Raw genomic sequence first — 20574 nt, 5'->3', positions numbered from 1 at the left:
CTTCCTCACCAAAACATATTTATGTTTTTGAGTACAGCCACCCTAGTGGGAGTACAGTGCTATCTTAGCGGTTTTGATTTGCATTTCCCTGATGGCTAATGATGCTGGGCCTTGTTAAAGTGCTTGTTGGACATTCATATATCTTCTTTAGTGAAATATCTATCCAAATCCTTCACCTATTTTTAAATTGAATTGTCTTATTATTGAGTCGTCAGACATTTTACATATTCTAGATACTTGTCCTTGATCAGATATATGACTTGCAAATATTTTCTCCCACTCTAGCTTGTCTTTCACTGTCTTAATTGTATCTTTTAAAACACAAACGTTTTTTAATGTTTTTAATTTTGGTAATGTCTGATTTATCCATTTTTTATCTTCTAGCAATTGTGCAGTTGGTGTCATAGCTAAGAAATCTCTACCTAACTCCTGGTCACACAGATATACTCCTATATATGTATCTAAACATTTTATGCCTTTTTTGCTTTTACGTTTAGGTCTGTGATCTATTTTGAGTCAATTTTGGGGTATGGCTTGGGGTGAGAGTCTAAATTCATTTTTTTGCATGTGTCCAGTTGTTGCAGCACCATTTGTTGAAAAGACTGTTCTTTCTCCACTGAACTGCCTTTGCGCCTTTGTCTGGACCCTTTCATTCCACTTCATTCCTTGGAGCTGTGTTGTCTGTCCTTTTGCCAGGACCACACCATTTAATTACTGTTGCTGTGTAGTAAGCTTTGAAACAAGAAGCGTGAGTCCTCCAAATTTGTTCTTCTCCTAGAAGGTTCTGACATTTCCAATGCTGGAATAATTTGGCACTCTGGTGGCTTTCTCACCTACACTGCCAGATGTTCCTGGCTTCCCAACCTCCCTAGATCCCTTTCCTCCCAGCTGGCTCCTGCTGACCACCACCCTCCAATTCTGTGCTGGCTTCAGGTCCAGGGAAGCCAAAGTGTGGGCAGTGCCCACCTGTGCTGGGTTCTGGATCCCTGCCCTGTCTCCTGGGCCTGACTCCCTTTCCACCCATTTTCCTTCATCTTCCATGCCCCTTCACTCCTGAGTTCCCAAAGCCCTTTGGGCATCACTCTCCCATTGATAACGTTGGCCTGTATCATGTGGCTCTTTGCTTGCCTGCATGTCTTTGTGCTAGTGACTCTTGTTCATCTGTGTTTAGCTCAGGATAGCTGGGGTAGCACTATCATTACCGCCCCCCCCCCCCAGACTGTACTTGCTAGGCTTGAGGGGCTCTCAGTAATGTTTACTGAATGAATGGGCAACGACCAAATTGATGCCCTGATGCCTCATGCCAGAGCTTCCTGAGGCTGACTGCCAGTCCTCATGCCCCGAGTCACACCCTTCCGCATCACATCCTGCTTGGAGGGCTGGAATTTCTCCCACCACCCATTTCTGGGTTGCTTTCCTCACAGCCCTCTCACTTGTCATTTCCTGATTCCAGGTTTGTTCCATTTGCTCTGTCTTTCTGTGGCTAACTGGGTCATGCTGAACTGCTCCCAAGCTACAAAATGAGTCAGAAGGTGGTGCATCTGTTTCAGTAGCTGGGTAATTCTGGCTTTAGCTACAGTCTTTGATTGACATATCACATGCGTGGGTTTAAGGAGAAAGTCAGTATTCTGGTGATTTCATTATTTCATCATGGGAAACAACATGGTGGACGGTGGAAGAGACACTGGTGATACAAGATCAAGTAATAGGGCATCAATCCCCCCCCAAATATCATATTTTATTGCATCTAAAACATATCAGTGATAAGATGTACTATTATTTTATGTGCCACTAAGAAAATACAGTGCTGATTAATCTGTGGAACAATTCTTTCTTAAATTGATTGATACATTCTAAGAAAGATATATTCTTATTTCAAAGATGCTAAAATGTGAAGAAATAAAAGGGTACAACTTAGAGTTGATATTGATATTGATATCTCATTCCCAATAAATTTTTACTATGAGACACACATGGTATCAGTGCTTTATCAACTTTCTTTTCTGCGTGGTTGGAAACATACATACGTCTTTCTTTCTGTTGCCTTCTAACAACTTATACCGTTTTAGTTCTTACTGGAATAATTTACATGTTTCCTAATCTAAACCTTATCTGTAAACATGCATGAAAATGGAATTATATCACATTTCAAGTTAATTTTGAGTGTGTCATGTATATCCTAAAGCGATTGCTAGATTGCCTAAACAATTCATGTAGATCCAATGTAGTGTCTTTTTTTTTTTTTTTTTTTTTGCCTGTATTTGATGTGGCTTTAATGAACCACCATTCCCTAACCCCAGCCTCACGTCTGACCAGAACAATGGGGACGTTTGTTTAATGACAAAGCCCACTGGCTTTCTGCCCCTTAATTAGAATTAGCAATTTATTTTTAAGCCTCCATCTGTGGTGCTTGCTACATCTGTCAGGGTGACTCACGATGCGTGGGCTGAACCAAACGGTGGGATCTGTCTGAAGGGGGTGATCAGCTGTAGCCGAGGGAGGGTCCTCTCCTGGGGAGAGAGGCATGGGGGGTTGCTCAGTCGGGATTTTCGCACTGAATCATGGGAAAAAGAGGATCAGTGTCTGGACCAATGTCATGGAAGTGGAACGCTGAGCTTTACTTCTAACCCACAGAGTGAGTGCTGCCACCCCCACCCCAAAATTTCGAAACATTGTAACAGTCCTGTAGTATTCCTGTTAAACTTGAGCAGATACAATAGAAGTAATTTTGTTAATAGTCTGCTAAGCTTTCTGATTTTCCAAGTTCTCAGCTAAACCAATCACTGTAGTACTAACATGTCCATTCATTTAATATTATATGCCTTTGGGGTGAAAGCTGGGGAGAAAATATATGAAGATTGTTGCAAGTCAGCTTACAACTGAGTTGATTTTTATCCTAATTAATCACAATTTCATGTCTCACAGTATTAGGTATTTTTATGGTACATTTAAAAGTAAAATCACAGGTATATACTTGAGAATGTGTTGAGGGTCCTAAAGAACTTTCAAACCTGTGGCTCTAAGAGCTAAAGCACCAAGAAAAAATTCTTCCCAGGTAACGCCCACTCAGTGACTAATTAAGAATGTTGACCTGCCAAGCGCAAAGTCCAGATACCACTGCGGTGTGTGTTCTAATGATGCTCATTTTGTTTATCTGTCCAGCCCCTTTTATGGAGAAGACTTTTACTGTGAAATTCCTCGGAGCTTTCGTCACCTGTCGTTTTACATTTTTGATAGAGACGTTTTCCGGAGGGATTCCATCATAGGTATGTATTTAATGGATGTATCCTTCATTTTTTTTCCACCACCTTCTGAACAGGGGCCCTTGCCATCTCATTCTGGCTTGGCAGAAGTAGGGTGGTCTTTTGTAAGCAATCCCATCCAGTTCTGAACTCAAAAAGAAGGCTGGATTTTTGTTTAATTTTAAGACGTGGTTATACATTTACAAAATTAAAGTGTGGTATGTTCGTGCAGCTATTTTGAGTGTAGACGTTTAGTCCTTTGGGGACATGGGGTTTACTTCCTGGTATGGCAACAGCCCGGCCCCTTGAGTTGTAGTTTCCTGGGGCTCTCGCCTGTCCTGGTCTGTGGACCCCGCGTCTCCCACACTCTGGCTGGGGTGGATGCCGTGAGTGTCCCTCAAGCTGTGGTCTAATCCCAGAGCCTTGTGAGGGTGCGGGCAGTTGATCCCTAAACCATCAGTGTGCTGAGAGCTTTCAACCAAGAGTTCACATTAAATCAGAGAGACCAAAATACAGGTGGGAAAAGGCGTCAGAGATCTCTGTCCTCCAAGGCTAGGGCACACACATCCTTTGCCAAGCCTATCCCCAAGTGACTTCCAGTGGCTCCTTCTGAGGAGTCTGTTTGGAAAGGCAACATGCAAATAGATTTTATAGTTGTCCTTTCTCTTCATAACCTCCATTCCTGTCCCCCATTCCTGACCCCAGTCACCCCTGCACATTGCTGGACAAGTGAAGGGCCAGCCAGCGAGGAGAGCAGGTCGTTAGGAAGGCTTTGGGGCCAGGCAGATCTGCACACTAGCTGAGCCACCTACCAGCTCCTTGGCTTTAGGCAAGTCACTTACATCTCTGAGCCCTCAGTTTCCCTCTGTGTTTTAAAGGGGATGGTGGCACTTTCACTTCCCCAGAAGACAGTTGTGCAAGGAGCAGGATGGGACGAGCCTCTCACAGCTCTCCCTTAATGACCCCCGTCGCTATCATTGGTGCTCTTTTGGAGGCCGGGTGTTTGCTCAAGCTGCCTGTACCACTGTAAGGAGAAGATTTCCGGTTACGGTGAGTGTATGTTGGATCCTGGCTGGAGGCTTTTGGTTCTGAAAGTACCTAAAGGACTGCACTGTGAGCCGGTCTCATTTCTAAGGCAGTCACTGGCCAGGAGAGGTTATCAGGCCCGAGTGCCACTATTGTAAGTGAGAAAATGAGGGGAGAGAGAAAGAGCAGGAGCTCAAACCCTTTTCTTCTAGCTGAGCCCTGGGCAGCCAGGAGGAGGCCTGAGACCTGACTGAACAGAGAGAAGGAAGAACTAGATACAGAAGAATGCAATGTGGGGCCTGCTGAACGAAGTTTGCCCCCAACAGTTTGAATCCCAGATTCTTCATTTGGTGGAATTTTCTGTGTAGCCGCTAAAATTATGTTATGGTGACTCATTCTGAAGAAGTGAAACAGAAGGCAAAGGAGGAAAAGTTGCTATTTCTTCTACGCTGTGGCCTAAGAGTCCACACCCTCTACTAGTCCTCAGCTAGTGGCCATGGCAGAAACCCGTCAAGGCGAAGCGTCTTCAGGGGTGCAGGAGAGAAACATAGTAACCATGGGTGCCCCTGTCCAAGGAGACCACAGATCATCAGCTCATGGCCCACTGCCTCCCATCCTCAAGGTCTTCACTTGGTTTTCCCCTTCTCAGCGGGGCTGCCCCTGTCCAGTCATTCTCGAACCCCCTTACGTGCTTCATTTTTTTCCACAAGTGTACCAGCATCTAATATCACTTTTACTTATTCCTTTTATTTACTGCATGTACCCTACTATTAGACTAAAAGCTGCATGAGGGCAAGTATTTTTGCCTATCGTATTCACTCTTTAGAACAATGAGTAGCACATAGTTGTTGTGTTGAAGGAATACATAAATAAATGGACTATGTGCATTCGTTCAGATACACATTTATAAGTGTAATCTTAATATAAGCTGTCCTAGTTTGCTAATGCTGGAGAATGCAAAACACCAGAGATGGATAGGCTTTTATAAAATGGGGATTTATTTCACTACACAATTACAGTCTTAAGGCCACAAAGCATCCAAGGTAACACATCAGCAATCGGGTACCCTCACCGGAGGATGGCCAATGGCCTCCGGAAAACCTCTGTTAGCTAGGAAAGCAGCTGGCATCTGCTCCAAAGCTCCGGCCTCAAAATGGCTTTCTCCCAGGACGTTCCTCTCTAGCAAGCTTGCTCCTCTTCAAAACATCACTCCCAGCTGCACTCTCTTCCTCCCCCCAGTCAGCTCATTTATGTAACTCCACTGATCAAGGCCCACCCCGAATGGGTGGGGCCACGCCTCCATGAGAACATCTCATCAGAATCATTGCCCACAGCTGGGTGGGGCACATTCCAAGCAAATCCAACCAACACCAAAACTTCTGCCCCACACAAGACTATAAAGATAATGGCATTTGGGGGACACAATACACTCAAACTGGCACATAAGCATATTGAAGGAAGTTTGGGAACTTGAGAGACCAAAAGTTCTCTCCACCATTACACAACCCATGTCATCTTGCTTCATGTCATTCATTCCTTTATTTACTAATTCTTCAAATGGTTATTGAGTGCCAGTTATTTGCCAGATGCTAAGATGCTCAGGATTGTGAATGAAAAGACTTTCTCTTCCTCTCAAAGATTTTTGTTTTCTTCCAGTCTTTTCTTCTCTTCATCGAGTTGTAATCATTACTGTGCATGTAATCCTAACAACCCTATACTGTGCTCTTTTCATCTAGCATCTTCTTAAAACAGTGGCAAGCTTCAGCATTCAGCATATCCAGGAATCTGCAAATGTGCTAGTCTCCTTCCGTTCATAAATGAAAGCAGAAGATGATCCAACTCTACTGTGGCCACCTAGAGGCACCAAATCGGGTCCATCTTGGAGCCCCTGCAAACCAGCGGTGTCCTTGAGTGTCCTACAAATAGTGGGTCCCCATCACGGTGGCGAGTTCTTTCTGGATACTCACATTAGGGTGGACTGTTTACTTCTCAGTTGATACTCAACCTGTAATATTCATTGACCTAATATGGGGAGATGACAAATTTGGGAAATGGGTCTAAATAACAAGAAATCTGGAATAAGCCCTCTGATAGCCTGACCTCTGAGCTGCATGTGGGCCTGCATATTTAGGCTTCATGGAAAGCCAGTATAATTTAATGAGGAAAAAGGAAACTAACCCTGTCCAGGTTTTTCTCTTTGACACACCTGGTGTTGGAGGGCAGAGCTCTGAGAACTCTCATTTGTAGATGCGGCTGCAAACCCAAATGCCTCCTGGGAGCAGACCAGGCCGGCTAACAGCTGGCCCAGGTCAAGGAGGAAGGAGAGTGTGGGAGCTGTGGTGAGTTGGAGGCAGGTGCCAGGTCTGAAGAACCAGTTGTTCCTGGGAGTTGTGGGGAAGTGCAGGCCTAAAGTGGCCAGATCTTGTAAATTTCCAAAAAGAGCTTGAAAATCTTGGTTTACCATCACTGGCAGTTCATTTTAGAATTTTGAAAACGTGTATAACGTGGGCCAGACAAAACACATCTAAGGGCCTCCTGTAACCTTTAGGTTAAGGTTTCCATGACCCAAACATCCTGGCTGCTGGCCAGAACCGGCAGGCATTGACTTGGTGTTCCTGGAGGGCATGACCATAAGGATTTCCACTCCTTCTTGGTTTCTTTTGTCAGAAATCCATCCTTTAGAGCCCTCTTCCTGAGCCAAGAGTTCTGCACTATTTGTTTAATAGACTGGGAGTCAAATGGACCATTTCCCAGTCCCAGTTTGCAAACCTCAGGCAATGCCTGCACATCCCAGACTTTGGCATCCCCCGCTGCACGTGGCTACCTGGACTCAGTAACCCGCGCGGTCCCGTGGCTCTTTCCAAGTGCTAATTGCGCGTCGTTTGTGTGGGTCTGTGGATTTTGTTTATTTGGGTTTTTGACAAGAAGGGCTGTGCAGTATGAAAATTGGTTGGGTTGCTGAAGCAAAGGGTTGGGTATTAGAGCAGCGGCTCGGGGAGAAGCAGATACAACCTTTCTTCCCTGTTTTGTATACCCTACCCGGCTATGGCCTCCGTTTCAGAAAAGAGTAGGGAAAAACCCTAAACCTGCCATCGCTAACAATCACCAACCAATTATTCAGTGTAACCCCCGGGAGAGAGAGGCAAGACCGTCATGCCAATAATCTTCAGCTCCAAACAAGAATGTTTATTTATAGCCTGCCTCAACCCCGAACATGGAAGGAGAAAAGGAGTGGTGATGGATTCCAAAACAAATGAAATTTCCTTGTCCAGACCCTTTGTCTGAGAAACCCTGGGGCAGATGCTCTGCATGGGGGGTAGGGGGAGGGTGATGGGTGGGAGGGGCTGTGTGTGAAAACTCTCTGTCTGTTACAGTACAGACCCAGAGAGCAATTTTTGTTATCGATTTGCCCTGCTCTTTTTGGAGAGTAAGTCTTCAGAGTTTGAATCATTTTGTCTCATGAGATTTTGCTGCGATGTTTCTCTTGACCCAAGAGCTCCTAGGGTCTGTTCTCTTCCATAGGCAGAGCGTTTGCACCTTGATTTTAAAATGCACTTGGAATGCGCCGGGGTGCCCCTGCCCTGCAGCCCCGGTGCTGAGACCCAGGCCGGGCTGCCCATGAGCCTGTGAATCCTGCTGTGGCGTTGGCACAGCCCGAGGGGCTCAGGGCACTTCGGAACATCCTCTGCAAGCCAGACCCTGGCAGGGCAGGCTTCAGGCACATTTTAAGAGGAGCTGCTTAGGAGCATTGGAAAGTGGGCCAATTTGTGTTCAGCAGCTCCCACCTGTCGGTGTCTCACCAGTCTTGTTTATTGAACCAATTTCCTTTCACACCACAGTTCCTAACATTCATTATAAGATTCGTGTTTGGTTATCTTTATATCTGAATGGCGCCTTTAACTATCGCCTGGTTTTCTTCTCACGGTTTGGACACTTACCCCTCCCCCTACTCCCTGCTCTGAGCCAGGCCCACTGCTCTAGGCACTGTGCGTCCAGCTGTGCACAGCAGAGATGGGTTCCTTGCCCTCCTGAAGCACATGGGAAGACATTTGTACCCCTTCCCCCAGTCGGCAGCTGAGACGCTGTTTCAGAGGGTCAGTGCCTTGACTGTGTTCCACGGCCCGTGGATAGTGGGGTGCCGAGACCACGACCCGGTCCCTTTTTTCCCATCCCCTGTCCCGTCTGTTAGAGTGGAGTGGCATGCTTTCATTTAGATGAGGACTCCTGGACAGAGAGAGTCCCAGCTCAGCCATGGGATTTTGGTCCCTGGAGACATTGGAGGGTGTTTAACAGGCAGAGGCCCTTATCAGAGCTGCCCCATCCCCAGTTGAGAGCCAGTAGCTGGCAATCTCGGTAGTTAGGGAGGCACTGTCTATGAAAAGCTACAAGTCTGATCATTTCCCTCCACCGTCATGGTGAGACATCCATTGCTTCAAATAACTTTCTTTGTTCTGTCATCAGATGAGGGTGAGTGGGGAAGGCTGCCAGACACCCTTGGAGCCTGGTTATGTCATACAACCAAAGGTTCTGGAAGTATCTCTGAATAAAAACGTAATTTATATTTGAAGCAGCAATTCTAAACATGAAAGTAATTGAAATTAATTATAACAGAAACTCATGAACTCCTTTTAAGGAAAACACTGGAAGACCAAACTAAAAAAGATAAAAGACCTCCCGCTAACCTTGGAAAAGCAAACCCAGAAGTCTCTGTGTGTTTTGTTTTCTGCTTTTGCACCAGGCATATAAAAAAAGAATTGAAATGTTTAACAAGAAAATTCTAGCCTGTATCACCAAGCTTTTATGAATCCAGACTGCCTCACATAACAAGCAATGTAAGTGTCCTCCCCCTGCAATGGTTTCCATTGGTGTGATTGGAGTTTAATTTGGTGGAGAAGCTGAAAATGAATAGAGCCCAAATCTACTGTAAATGAGCTCATTCTAAAGAGAGATCACCTGAGTTCTTAAGAGGACGTTTTGTTGTTGAAACTTCCTGAGGTTGATGGTGTGTATTTTAAACTGGGAGCTGCAGTTTTATGATTCTGTTGCACAAGTCGTTGCACCGCCTCCAGTGGCCTGCCGAACTATGGCACAGATTGCCACGATGCAGCAGCTGTTGATTGCCAAGCTGTCACCACTTCGGTTTCCAGCAAAGTGTTTCATCTGTCCTTGAGGAGCTGCAGCCAGCAATATGCTGAGGGTGCTTCCTAGAATTTATGAAAAGGAAAAAAAACCCCTAATTTCAGAGTACTGCTTCAGGAAAGTTTTAACCTGTAAAATATTTTGAAAGCATCGTTCTGAGAAGCTTTTTAGCTCCCTAGCTTGACTGGTTATTGGAAAGAATTCAGGATAAAAGGAGTAATTGTTTCCTAAAATTTTCTACTAACTTCTCTTGGGAACTCAGAATGTCTTGCTCCATGCAGGGCCGAGTTTAGATCAAGGACTTTCCCTTTAAATGTTCTCCACTCTGACAGCTCCTGGACTTTCTTAACTAAACCCCAAGGGTTCACAAAAGGAAACCCTTTTCATGTTCACTCTAGTTCTAAAAGTAGAAATCGAGAAGCCAAATACGGTAACAATTGTAGTTCTCTGAACCTGAGTGTTAAATCTAGAATGTCCTCTTTGTAGCATTGAACATCCCTGGCAGGGAAAGGAATTTGGGGTGTTACGCTCTTGGGAATTGGTAATTTGAATTTGAAGTGCGTTTGAATCATCCAGACTTAATCTCCAAGGGCTTGTCTGCCTGTCTTTTTTCCTACTTCCTTGCCAGCTGCTTGTCCTTCAAGCATTTCTGATCCAGTTTTCACTTTACCACTCCATGGAGTCACTTTTGAGAAGGTCATCAATGTTGCTAAATCAAGGGATATTTTCAGTCCAGATCTAAATGGACTTCTAAGCAGCATTCAGAACAGTTGATCATCCCCTTGCCACCGAAGCTCTTTGTCCCTCAGTTTCCTTGACATTATACTCTCCTGGTTTTATTCCTCTTTGTTTGGCTATTTCTCTGCAGCCTCCTTAGCTCTGAATCTGCAGATCCAACCAGCAGCTCAGTATCTGCCCTTGGTTGCCTCCCAGGCCTCCTGGATGTTCTGTGCCCCCAACTGAACTCACGATTATCTTTGGATAAACCTGGGTACTTCCCTCTCCCTCCACCCTCACAGCCTGAATTCCTCTAGAATCCATCCACTTCACTTCATCGCTTTTGCTGCCACTTTACTTTAAGCCTCCATCACTTTTCTTGCAGCCTCCATTGTTTCTTGCAGCTTAGGGAAGCACCCTTAGGAGTCTCCCTCCCATTCCTTTGCTCCATGGCAACCAGAATTGCCTTTTCTAAGTGTGCACTTTCATTATCTCTCCCTGTCTTAAAACTCATCAATAGTGTCCTGTTGCACCTAGAATAAAATGCAAAACACTTAACATGGCCCTCCGTGATCAGGGTCCAGAAATTCTCCCATCATCATATCCCTTCAGCATCTATCACGCTGCTTTAAGTCCAGTAGACCTTCAATAAATGTTCGTTTAAAGAATGAAAGATTTTTGAAAATATGTCTACACATTCTATTTATCCCACTTCAAAAATTCAAGTTGTTTTATAGTCTTCTCTCTCCAGAAACCCTTCTTTGGGGTTACCACGATTCCGTTTTTTGTTGTTGTTTTTTCCCTGGGTTTATTTAAAAAAATGAAATTGCAAAGTTTGAAGTCACATTGTCTGATTTTTCCCAGAGAAGGAAGTCCATATTTCCAAGCACGGCATTCAAGACCATTAATCATCTGACCCCAACTAGATTTTTGGCCTTAACTTCCCAACTTCCACTATGGTCTGTCTATATCCCTCATCATAAACACATCCACATGGGTGTGCACACACACACACACACACATGCACAGAGAGCTGCACACCTGTACCTGCATAGGTATCCCCCATCTCCACCCTCACTTCATGCTCTACCTGTGGGTCACTCTTTTTTTAACACTAGAAAGTTTTTTTTTAAATGTGTCTCGGATTCTGAAATCTGATCAGTCCTTCAGTGACTAGCTCAAATGCTGTCTATCCTCTAACACCCTGATTCTCTTTTGTTATTGGGGAGTGTGTTAAAAATTCAGATACCCATTGTACAGACAGAAAGTAGATTGCAGAGTACCAGGGGTGGGGGATTGGGGTTGGGAATGAGGAGTTCAAGCTTAGTGGATACAGAGTTGCTGTTTGGGGTGATGGAACATTTTGGTAATGGATGGTGGTGATAGTAGCACAACATTGTGATTGCAGTTAACACTGCTGAATTGTATACTTTAACATTGTTACAATGGGAAATCTTTGGTTGGCTGTATGTTACCACAATAAAAATTAAAACAAAAAAAATTCGGATACCCAGACCCTCATCCGTTCCTATGGAATTGGATTCTCCAGGGGTTGGGTCTGGAATTCAAAAGTTTTAATCAAGTTCCTCAGGCTGTTCTTGTGGCAAGAAGGAAACTAACATTTTCTGAATACACATGCATGCCAGGCACTGTGCTGGGTGTTTTCATGTGCATAAAATTATGCCATTTAACCTTCATAGTAATCCCAAAGAGTAGACATCACCAGCACTTCCTATAAGAATAAGAAACAGAGGTTCAGAGAGGTTAAGAAACTGCCTAAGGAAGCACAGCTAGCAAGTGGTGAGAAAAGGTGTCAAACTTTTCATGTAGCATTTATTAGTAAAAAAATAAGTACAGGTATTAATAGAGAAATGGGGAAAAGAAAGGTGTGTCTCATACTCTACTTGTTACATGAAATCATTTCCCTCCCAAGGGAACCTCAAGTAGGTTATCTCCCTGCCCCCCCCATGACTCATTTGCTTTCACTCTAAACTGCATTTTCATCTCCTGCCAGTGTGTGTGATACATGGCTTTACAAAATTTCAGTCTAAACATTTCATATTGTAATTAAACATTTAGATTTATACTTTCTGTGGGATTTTTGGCACCAACTGCCTGCATTGTGAGTGTGAAAGCATTCCTAAACCTGGGTAGTTCTGATTTACTAGCCAAGGGGGAGAGAAATAATTACTTTTTCCACAAGAACTTCCAAATCAGCTGTGTCTATAGCAGGAATGGTGGGTATGGAGGCACTTCTTAAATTTGTGGGGACATTCTGTTCACTTCTCTCAGCCACCGTGACTACTGTCATTGCTGGGTGGCTTGAGAAAATTAGAAACATATTCTATTTATTTCCTTATTGAGCGGTAGACAGGAATTTGCCTCAGAATTCCCCCACTCCCTCCCTCCACTCTCCCTCCTTCCTCCTTCCCTCCCTCTGCTTCTAATTTGATGCTTTTCTGTCATTTCCTTCTCTCTCCCTTTCCACCCAGTTTTTCTCCTTAGCATGTCGGTATATATATCAGTTCATCAAATACTCTGTACATGTGGTTCATTTCCTACCCCTGAGCCATCTCCCCTGTGGTATCACAACACATCTTATTCAGGCTGTTGAAGTTGGGTGAATAAGAAGCAAAAAGGAGGTCAGCGAAGAACCTTTCTAAATAGAGAGCATGTTGATGCTTGATTTATTCTGGCTAGGGTGGCTTAGTTGAAAAAATAATATAACTTTATCAAAGTTTTATTAGACATTTATGTGTTGGGACTTAAGTGAGTCTAGTAGTAGAATGTCACTGCTGCTAAAATTGCTTTTATGGGTGTAGCTGGGGATTCATGTTTGATCCTAGGAAATTAAACCCAGTCATAGCTATGCTTCAGCAAGGTGTTCTTTTCTTGTATGCTCTCTCCTATCTTCCACACTCTCACTTTGGGAGAAGGTTAAGTGCTGCATGTTTTTCAGGCAAGAGTTCATGTTGTAGGAAAGGAGGAGAAATTTAAATTAAAGTTTCTGGTGCGTACCTCTCTATATGCATATTTAACATTGTTTTAGGTTCTTTGCAAATATTGATTTAAACCTTAGAACTACTTTCTGAGGTGGGTGTGACTATTATTTCCATTTTTCAGGTGAGGAAACTGCAGTACAGAGAGCCTGCACTAATTGTAAGTGGCAGAGCTGGCATTGAACCTAGGCATCCAGGTTCTAGAGTTTATGTTATTGATTTTTAAACAATTCCTATTGTCCTAATATATGTGTACAACACAATTTCTCATTTTAACTACTTTCATGTGGACAATTCAGTGATACTAAGCACATTCACAATATTCTGAATTGCTACCATCCATTTAAAAATGTTTTTATCATCCCAAACAGAAAATCTGTACTCATTAAACAATATGTTATTGAGCTTCTGCACCGCATTTTAAGATTATGCTTCACTGCCTTTATGCAAGAGGTAATAATTGATTGGATGTTCAGGCTGAGAGGAAGGAGAAGTCTAGGATGACTCCTGGGTTATTTGGTTGCACGACCAGGAGGTTGATGGGTGGTGAATCATAGATGGGGCTGGAAGATGGTGGCAGTGGACGGAGAATGGTGGAGGATGGGTGTTGGGTGGTGGAAGATGATGGCTGGTGGAGGAGAAATGGTGAATCAAGGCAAGGTGTGAGAGCTGATGGATGACGGGTGGCAGATGGGCAATGATAGATGGCGGCAGTGGATGGAGAATGGTGGATCACGGGTGGGGCGTGATGGTGGTGGAGGATGGTTGTTGGTAGATGAAGGGTAGTAGATAGGGAATGGTGGATGGTGGGGGTAGAGAATAATGGATGGTAGATAGAGAATGGCAGCTCATGGGTGGGAGAAGAGGCTGGTGGATAACGGATGGTAGAGTAGTGCTGGATGGGCACTGGTGGATGGTGGTGGTAGAGAAAGGGAACGGAGAATGATGATGATGGAAAATAATGGATGGAGAAAGGTAGATCATGGGTGTGGGGATGGTGGATGGTAGGTAGTGAATGATGAGTCTTAAAAATTCACGAGAAGGAGCAGGTTTGAAGAAGCAGAGCTGAGCTACCTGCTTCACCAAGTTGCTGTGAGCAAATCCCAATAAAGGTGGTTGATAAAATTTTATCAGTCTCCTCCCTTCTCTTTCTCTTTTCTTAAATTCTTTCATGGAAGCTTCTCTGGCCCATCTATTGCAAAGCCATTTACATCTGTGCCAGCCCCTGATGTGTATTTTCCCTTTATAGGAATAGACCCATGTGATCATAGATCCATTTCCTTATTCGGTACCTCAGGGTCATGACTACATATAAACCCCAGAATCCTTGTACTGGATTTATTCCTACCTAAAGAGCATGTACTGCTGGGCACAGTACTACAGGGCGGCAAATGCCAGCTGAAGGTCGGTGAAGCCATCCTCTGCAAAACTTGTTGGCTGGAAGGAGTGGTCATCCCATTCCACCAAATGCTCCATTCAGTTTGCACCATCTTCCCCTTGCAGCCACCTGACAGCGCCCATGCTGTTTCCCACCTTCCTTCCCAGTCTAGCGAGAGTGCTGATTAAAAGCAGGCGGCAGGTGGTGGGTTTGACCTCGGTGGAGAAGAACGGAGCCCTCCTTCTGCAGAACCTCCAGCCAATTCCTCCAGCCTGTTCCTTCAGCAAGGGATGATAGCAGCCTTAGATTATAAGGCATTTGTATTCAAAATTCAAACTCAAATGTCTGAATATCATTTTTATGCCTGAGGTATAGTGTAAAGTGGTGCTTATAAAAAAATGCTTCACTCCTTTGGTTTCTAGTAGTTTAGATCAGTGCTTCTCAAACTTTAATGTGCATGGGAATCACTTGTTAAATTGGAGATGCTGATTTGGTCTGAGGTGGAGTCTGAGATTGCACTTTTCTAACAAACTCCCTGGTGATGTTGATGCTGCCATCCCTGGACCACACTTTGAGTGGTGAGGGTGTAGATATACGTGATCTGTAAGTTGTTTCAGAACACTTAGTAGTTGGTGTAAGGTTTTCAGGCTCACAGACCCCTTTTCCTTGTATTCTTCCTGGTTGGGGGGCACACATTTTTTTTTTAACCCAGGCTTAATCTAGAGGGAAAATAAAGACGCCTAAAATTATTTGGCTTGCAATAATAGCATATAATCAGGTGATCTGTGAAACAGTTTACACAATATTATTGAACCCTAACAACAGACCTGTGAGGAAAGTACTATTATTATTCCCATTTGACAGAAAAAAATCCAAAGCAGAAAGAGGTTATATACTTGTCCAAGGTCGTCAAAGGTGCAAGGGGAGAGCCAGGATTCAAGCCCCGGTAGTCTGGCTGCAATGCCCAGGCACTTAACCATCACCGTACAGTGCCTCTCCATTTTATGTTGGGAGGAGAGGGACACTCGTCAGAAAACTAGCATTTGGGTCCCTAGTGCCATCAGCTTCTAGTGAAGTGTCTTTTAACATGCCCAGGACCCTCTGCTGCCTCATTGTGAAATCCTGGTCTTAGAAGAGAATTTGTGAGCCTTTGACTGTTAGGCGTACACCATGTTTGGAGGTGGTGGTGATGGTGAACAAAAGACATATAGGCGTGCAGTTGTTTTCTTCTAGAATATGACTGGTGAACATTTTTACCAAGTTGGGGCATAATTTGGAGAGAGTTGTAGTTTCCTATTGCTGCTGTAACAAATAACTACAAACTTGGTGGCTTAAAACAACACACATTTATGAGCTTATCATTCTGGAAGTCAGAAGTCTGAAGAGGTTTCACTGGGCTGAAAGCAAAGGGAGGTCAGCTCTGCATTTCCTGCAGGATCTCTAGGGAACAATCTGTTTCCTCACATTTTCCAACTTCCAGAGCTGCAGTTCTTGGCTCGTGGTCCCTTCCTCCATCTTTAAAGCTTGCAGCTTAGCATCTTCAGATCTCTCTCTGCTTTTATCATCACATCATCTCCTTCCCTTTTGTAGTCAAAGCTCCCTGTCTTCCTCTTACAAGGGCACTTGTGATTATATTGAGAGCCCACCCCCGCTGTGATCTCCCATCTGAAGATCCTTAACTTAATCACATCTGCATAGTCCCTTTTGCCATAGAAAATAACATTCTAGGAATTAGGATCTGCATATTTGGGGGGCGAGGGAGTCGTTATTCAGTCTCCTACAGAGCAGTTGGCTCTCAATGGTCAGTCCAGACAAACTTCTGTAATTCAAGTAGCAGAGTTTGTTCAGGAAATAGAGGGCATGGATCACATAGGAACTCAGGTCATTGACATTTGACTTTTTTAAAGATGGAACCATGATCAGGAGCTTTGTAGTGAACCCTTAAATCTGAAATGAACCTGATGATGGAAGGGTTTTAAGTTTAGAGGTGCAGAGGCAGGAAACATAATGTGTTCAAGGTCTCACTGGTAGCCATACCTCAGGTATGTTGTTTGGAGTAATGGTTCTGAAACTCAGATTTGACCCCAGCCCTCCCTTGAATAGATACTACCCGGGCTTCTCTTTGTCCTCATGGTGAAGCCCAAACCCTTGGCTCAGCATTCAAGCCCTTCATGATTGACCCTTGCCGAAGGATTCCTTCTTCATCTCTTGCTATCCCCTCTTTTCCTCCTCTCCCTCTTTTCCCTTCAACCCCACACTTTGGGCTCCATTCCTCCAAAATTCCTTGCAGTTCTCTCCAGGCACCGTGCACCCTTTTGCCTCCTGACTGTTAGCCTTTGTGACTCTGGTTAGTTGGTTTGGTGGCCTGAGTAAGCTGCTCTCCTCAATGTGCTCAGTTTATCCCATGTGCTTACTTTCTGCAGGATTTCCTTTGCGACTATAATTGTGTGTTCATTAGACCATATTTCCCGTGATCTAGGAGCAATTTGAGGGCAGGGCTTGAGTATATCTCACTCATTGTTTATTCCCAACAGCTACCAGGTATTCAGTGATTTGTTCAAGGAAGAAAGAAAGGAAGCATGAGAAAGGGAGAAGAGTGTTAAGTGTAGGATCTTAAACCATGTGGTTAGGGGTTGATATTTCACTCAATAGTATTATGCCAGCATTGGACATTTGATGGACATTTCCAGCATGGGAAGTTTGACAAGTGAAATTAAATATTGGGACACAGTATTTAGATTATAATAGCATGAAGAGTAATTTAATTAATCCTTGGAGGAGTGGGAATTTTTTTGAGCATAACCCGAAGGGAAAAAAATTAAAATAGAATTGGGCAGTATATTTCTGTGACAAAATTTTTTTGCCCATATTTTGATCAGAGAACCTGATCAAGTTAGTTCTGTGGTGATTTCTCCTCAAAATAATCAGACAAGGTATTTATTTATTAATCATTCTGGTCATTGTATCTACTCTTTGAAAAGATAACCAGCAAAATCATGGTGTAGCAGTTTTTGGTGTCTGAAATTATGGTGTGTCAGTATGTAATTTGACTTGGATGTTTTCAAATCATTTTACAGCCATAAAAATAAGTGGCTGGCTGGAACTCTGGTAATAATTTAAAGTTATGACTAGTAATTATGTTGTTACCAAGAAAGACAGACCAAGTAGTAGGGTATAAATTTGTGTCATGGAAACAAGAACAGTGTTACCAGCTTCTTTGCTCTGTTACATTTTAAGCCTCTTTTCTCATGTTTTCATCCATGTCTGATCTAATGACATCATATACCCTAAGAAATGTGGCCCTTATCTTAGGGTTTTCTTTGGTGCCACAGCACACCTGTGCCCTCCATTACAAATTCAAGTCAAGGAATGAGAGATGGGCCCAGCAGGAACAGATGGTGCATTCACACAGGGACCCGTGATTAGGGTGTGCAGAGTTAAGGGAGGCCAACAGGGAACGGTGGAGCACCCACGGCTAGCAGCAGGATGCGTCATTGCCACCCCAAGGCCTGAAGGGGTGAGGGGAGGAGGAAGGACTTAGAGGACCCAGAAAAAATAGCAGTTGCTGGAGTAGAGAGCTGCCCGGCTGCAGTAACAAGAAATATCCTGATCTCACTATCTTCCCACCCCAACTCTACTATGAGTGTCTTTCGTTGACTGAACCCAGCCCTAACCAGAGGGCAAGGGAGCTGCTGATGTGGTCCATAGGGGGTCACCTCCCAGGGCATACAGCAGGGGACAGAAGAGTTGAGAGTGGATTCATAGGGGCGAGTGGAAAATGTCCAGCACAAAAAGGCATTGGATAGCAAATGAGTTATCTGTCCTTCTGTTGGCCTTTGGTTGGCAGCCATAGATTTTATGGAACCAAAGAATGTTAGAGCTAGAGAGAACTGTTAGCAAACTAGAGGTTTCCAGGCAGGCGACCCTGGACGCGTAAGATCTGTCAAAGTAGTGGTGGGTCTGGAAATGGTTGTCTGTATTTCCAGAAGCCCAGCAGAAATGTTTCTTTACTTGCAGTAAGGCTGCCTAGACAAACTGAGACATAAACTTTCTTCTCCTTGGCTAGAGTTGCATCAACTCAGAGTGGTCATCTCAAGCTGATCGGAAGCTCTGATTAGCATTTATATCTTTGGTGAATAAAAAGTGCGGAAATAAATATTTGTTCATTAAATACTGTTTGGTAAGTAGAATTATATTAAATGGTCCCCAGTCCGCTCATTTTGTTCCCAGATGCTTCCCTTCTTCACCCTCACCCCCCTTTCTCTCCTCTGTGTCACAGAGCATAAGGCATCTTGCTCCCTTGTGGTTGGCCTCCAGTTAGGTTCCGCCAGTGGAAAGTCCTGCAGGGATGAGATTGTAGATTGGGAGGGGAAGGAAAGCTGGGACAGATATCCTCTTTCCCATCTCTGGCCATGGCCTTGCCTCCACTGTAGCTGCAGCTCCTGCTGGGGGCCCTTCCTCGAAGCCACCATCTTCCTTTGGAAGGCCCTGGCTCCAGTGGCGCCCTGTCCTCCCATGTTCCCCAGGCCTAGGGCTGGTACAGGCTTCCTGCAATTTCTTTTCTGGTGGAGAGAGGCCTTTCTTCCTCTTCTTCCTTTTTTTAATAAACCAGGTTTATTGAGGTATAATTTACATACAGTAAAATTCACCTTTTTTAGGTATGGAGTTTGATGAGTTTCAACCAATATAGTCAACGTAAACATCACCACAGTTAAGACATGTCCATCACCCCACAAAGCTCTCTTTGAAGTTGACCCCCTTTGAAGTTGACCCCCTTTCCTCCACCCCAAGCCCCCGACAACCACTGGTCTGGTGTATATTCCTATAATTTTACCTTTTCTGGAATGTCATATAAATAAAACTATGTAGTGTATTGTCTTTAGTGTGTGGCTTTTGTCACTTACAGTGCTTTTGAGATGCATCCATGTTGTTCATGTATCAGTAGTTTGTTGCTTTTATTGAAGAATATGATTCCGTTTGCTGGGTGTACTATGATTTATCCATTCACCAATTATAGATATATGGGTTGTTTCCAATTTTTATCGATGATGAATAAAGCTGCTATAACTGTTCTTGTCTAGGTCTTTGTGTGCACAAGTGTTGCTATTTCTTTTGGGTAAATACCTAGACATGGGATTGCTGGCTCATAGGGTAGGAGCATGTTTGACTTTATTGGAAACTGCTAAGCTATTTTCCAGAGTGACTGTACCATTTTGAATTCCTCCCAGCAAGGAGTGGGAGTTCCAGTTACTCCATATCATCACTAGCACTTAGTATTGTCAGTTTTTATGTTTTAATTAAATTTTGCCATTCTAATAGGTGTGTAGTTGTCCGGCGCCGCCCCGCTCGACCCCTGTTCCCCGGCCGGCGAGGGGAGAAACAAGGGATGAGAGAGAGAGAGAGATGCAGACCACGCAAACTGACCTGGCTGGAAGTCACGACTCGAGCCACACGGCGGTTGCGAGAGCAAGTCTTTTACTGAAGCTAGATAAGCATTCTCTGTTACAGGTTTCCACGCGGGGCAGAGTGCCTCGCGGGAGAGCAGCCTCGATGTGGCCGTCAGGTACGGCTCCTAGTGGGCTGTCTCCCCGAGGTTCGCTTGGGCAAACTCTTAAGTACTCTACTCATAACCAATGATCTAGCGCCGCGCATATGCACTCAATTGGCAGATAGGAATAGTGAGTGTGCACGTCATAAGCGGAAGCAGGATATGGGCGCCATCTTGGCTCATTCGATGGGCGGGGGGACTTTGGAGCAGGTTTACAGCGCATGCGCTATGCCCGTCCCGGGAGACGGCTCTCCACATCTCCCCCTTTATTATTTATATCGACCCAGTGTCCCCAGTGATGAGTGTGCTCCCGTGAACCCAGATGGCTCACAATTTGTTCCGGTGCTTTGGGGAGTCTGGACTAGGTCTCAGCCATTTAGCGGCGGAGCCTCTAGCACCGACCAGAATGCTCACCTCATATGGAGACAGGAGAGTCCGTGAGCTGGAAACAACATGACTCTCCCTGCAGTGCTTTGCCTTGCAACTGGGGGACAAAGGCGGGGGCAGGGATAGCATTAACCAGAG

At 44.4% G+C, this 20574-nt stretch overlaps 1 protein-coding gene across 2 annotated transcripts in view; it reads left to right on the top strand.

Moving 5' to 3' along the window:
* Positions 1 to 20574, top strand: part of RASA3 (RAS p21 protein activator 3) — a 212021-nt gene that overhangs the window by 108571 nt on the left and 82876 nt on the right. For both annotated transcript variants that reach the window (XM_037806929.1, XM_037806930.1), the window contains exon 3: positions 3163 to 3266. In XM_037806929.1, the coding sequence (XP_037662857.1) occupies positions 3163 to 3266 (104 nt within the window). The remainder of the gene's footprint in view (positions 1 to 3162; positions 3267 to 20574) is intronic.

The sequence above is a fragment of the Choloepus didactylus genome, chromosome 17, assembly GCF_015220235.1.
Source record: "Choloepus didactylus isolate mChoDid1 chromosome 17, mChoDid1.pri, whole genome shotgun sequence".
In the NCBI taxonomy this organism is placed as follows: Eukaryota; Metazoa; Chordata; class Mammalia; order Pilosa; family Megalonychidae; genus Choloepus; species Choloepus didactylus.
Note: the sequence above shows the minus strand (reverse complement) of the source record. Positions and strands in the feature narration are given on the sequence as shown.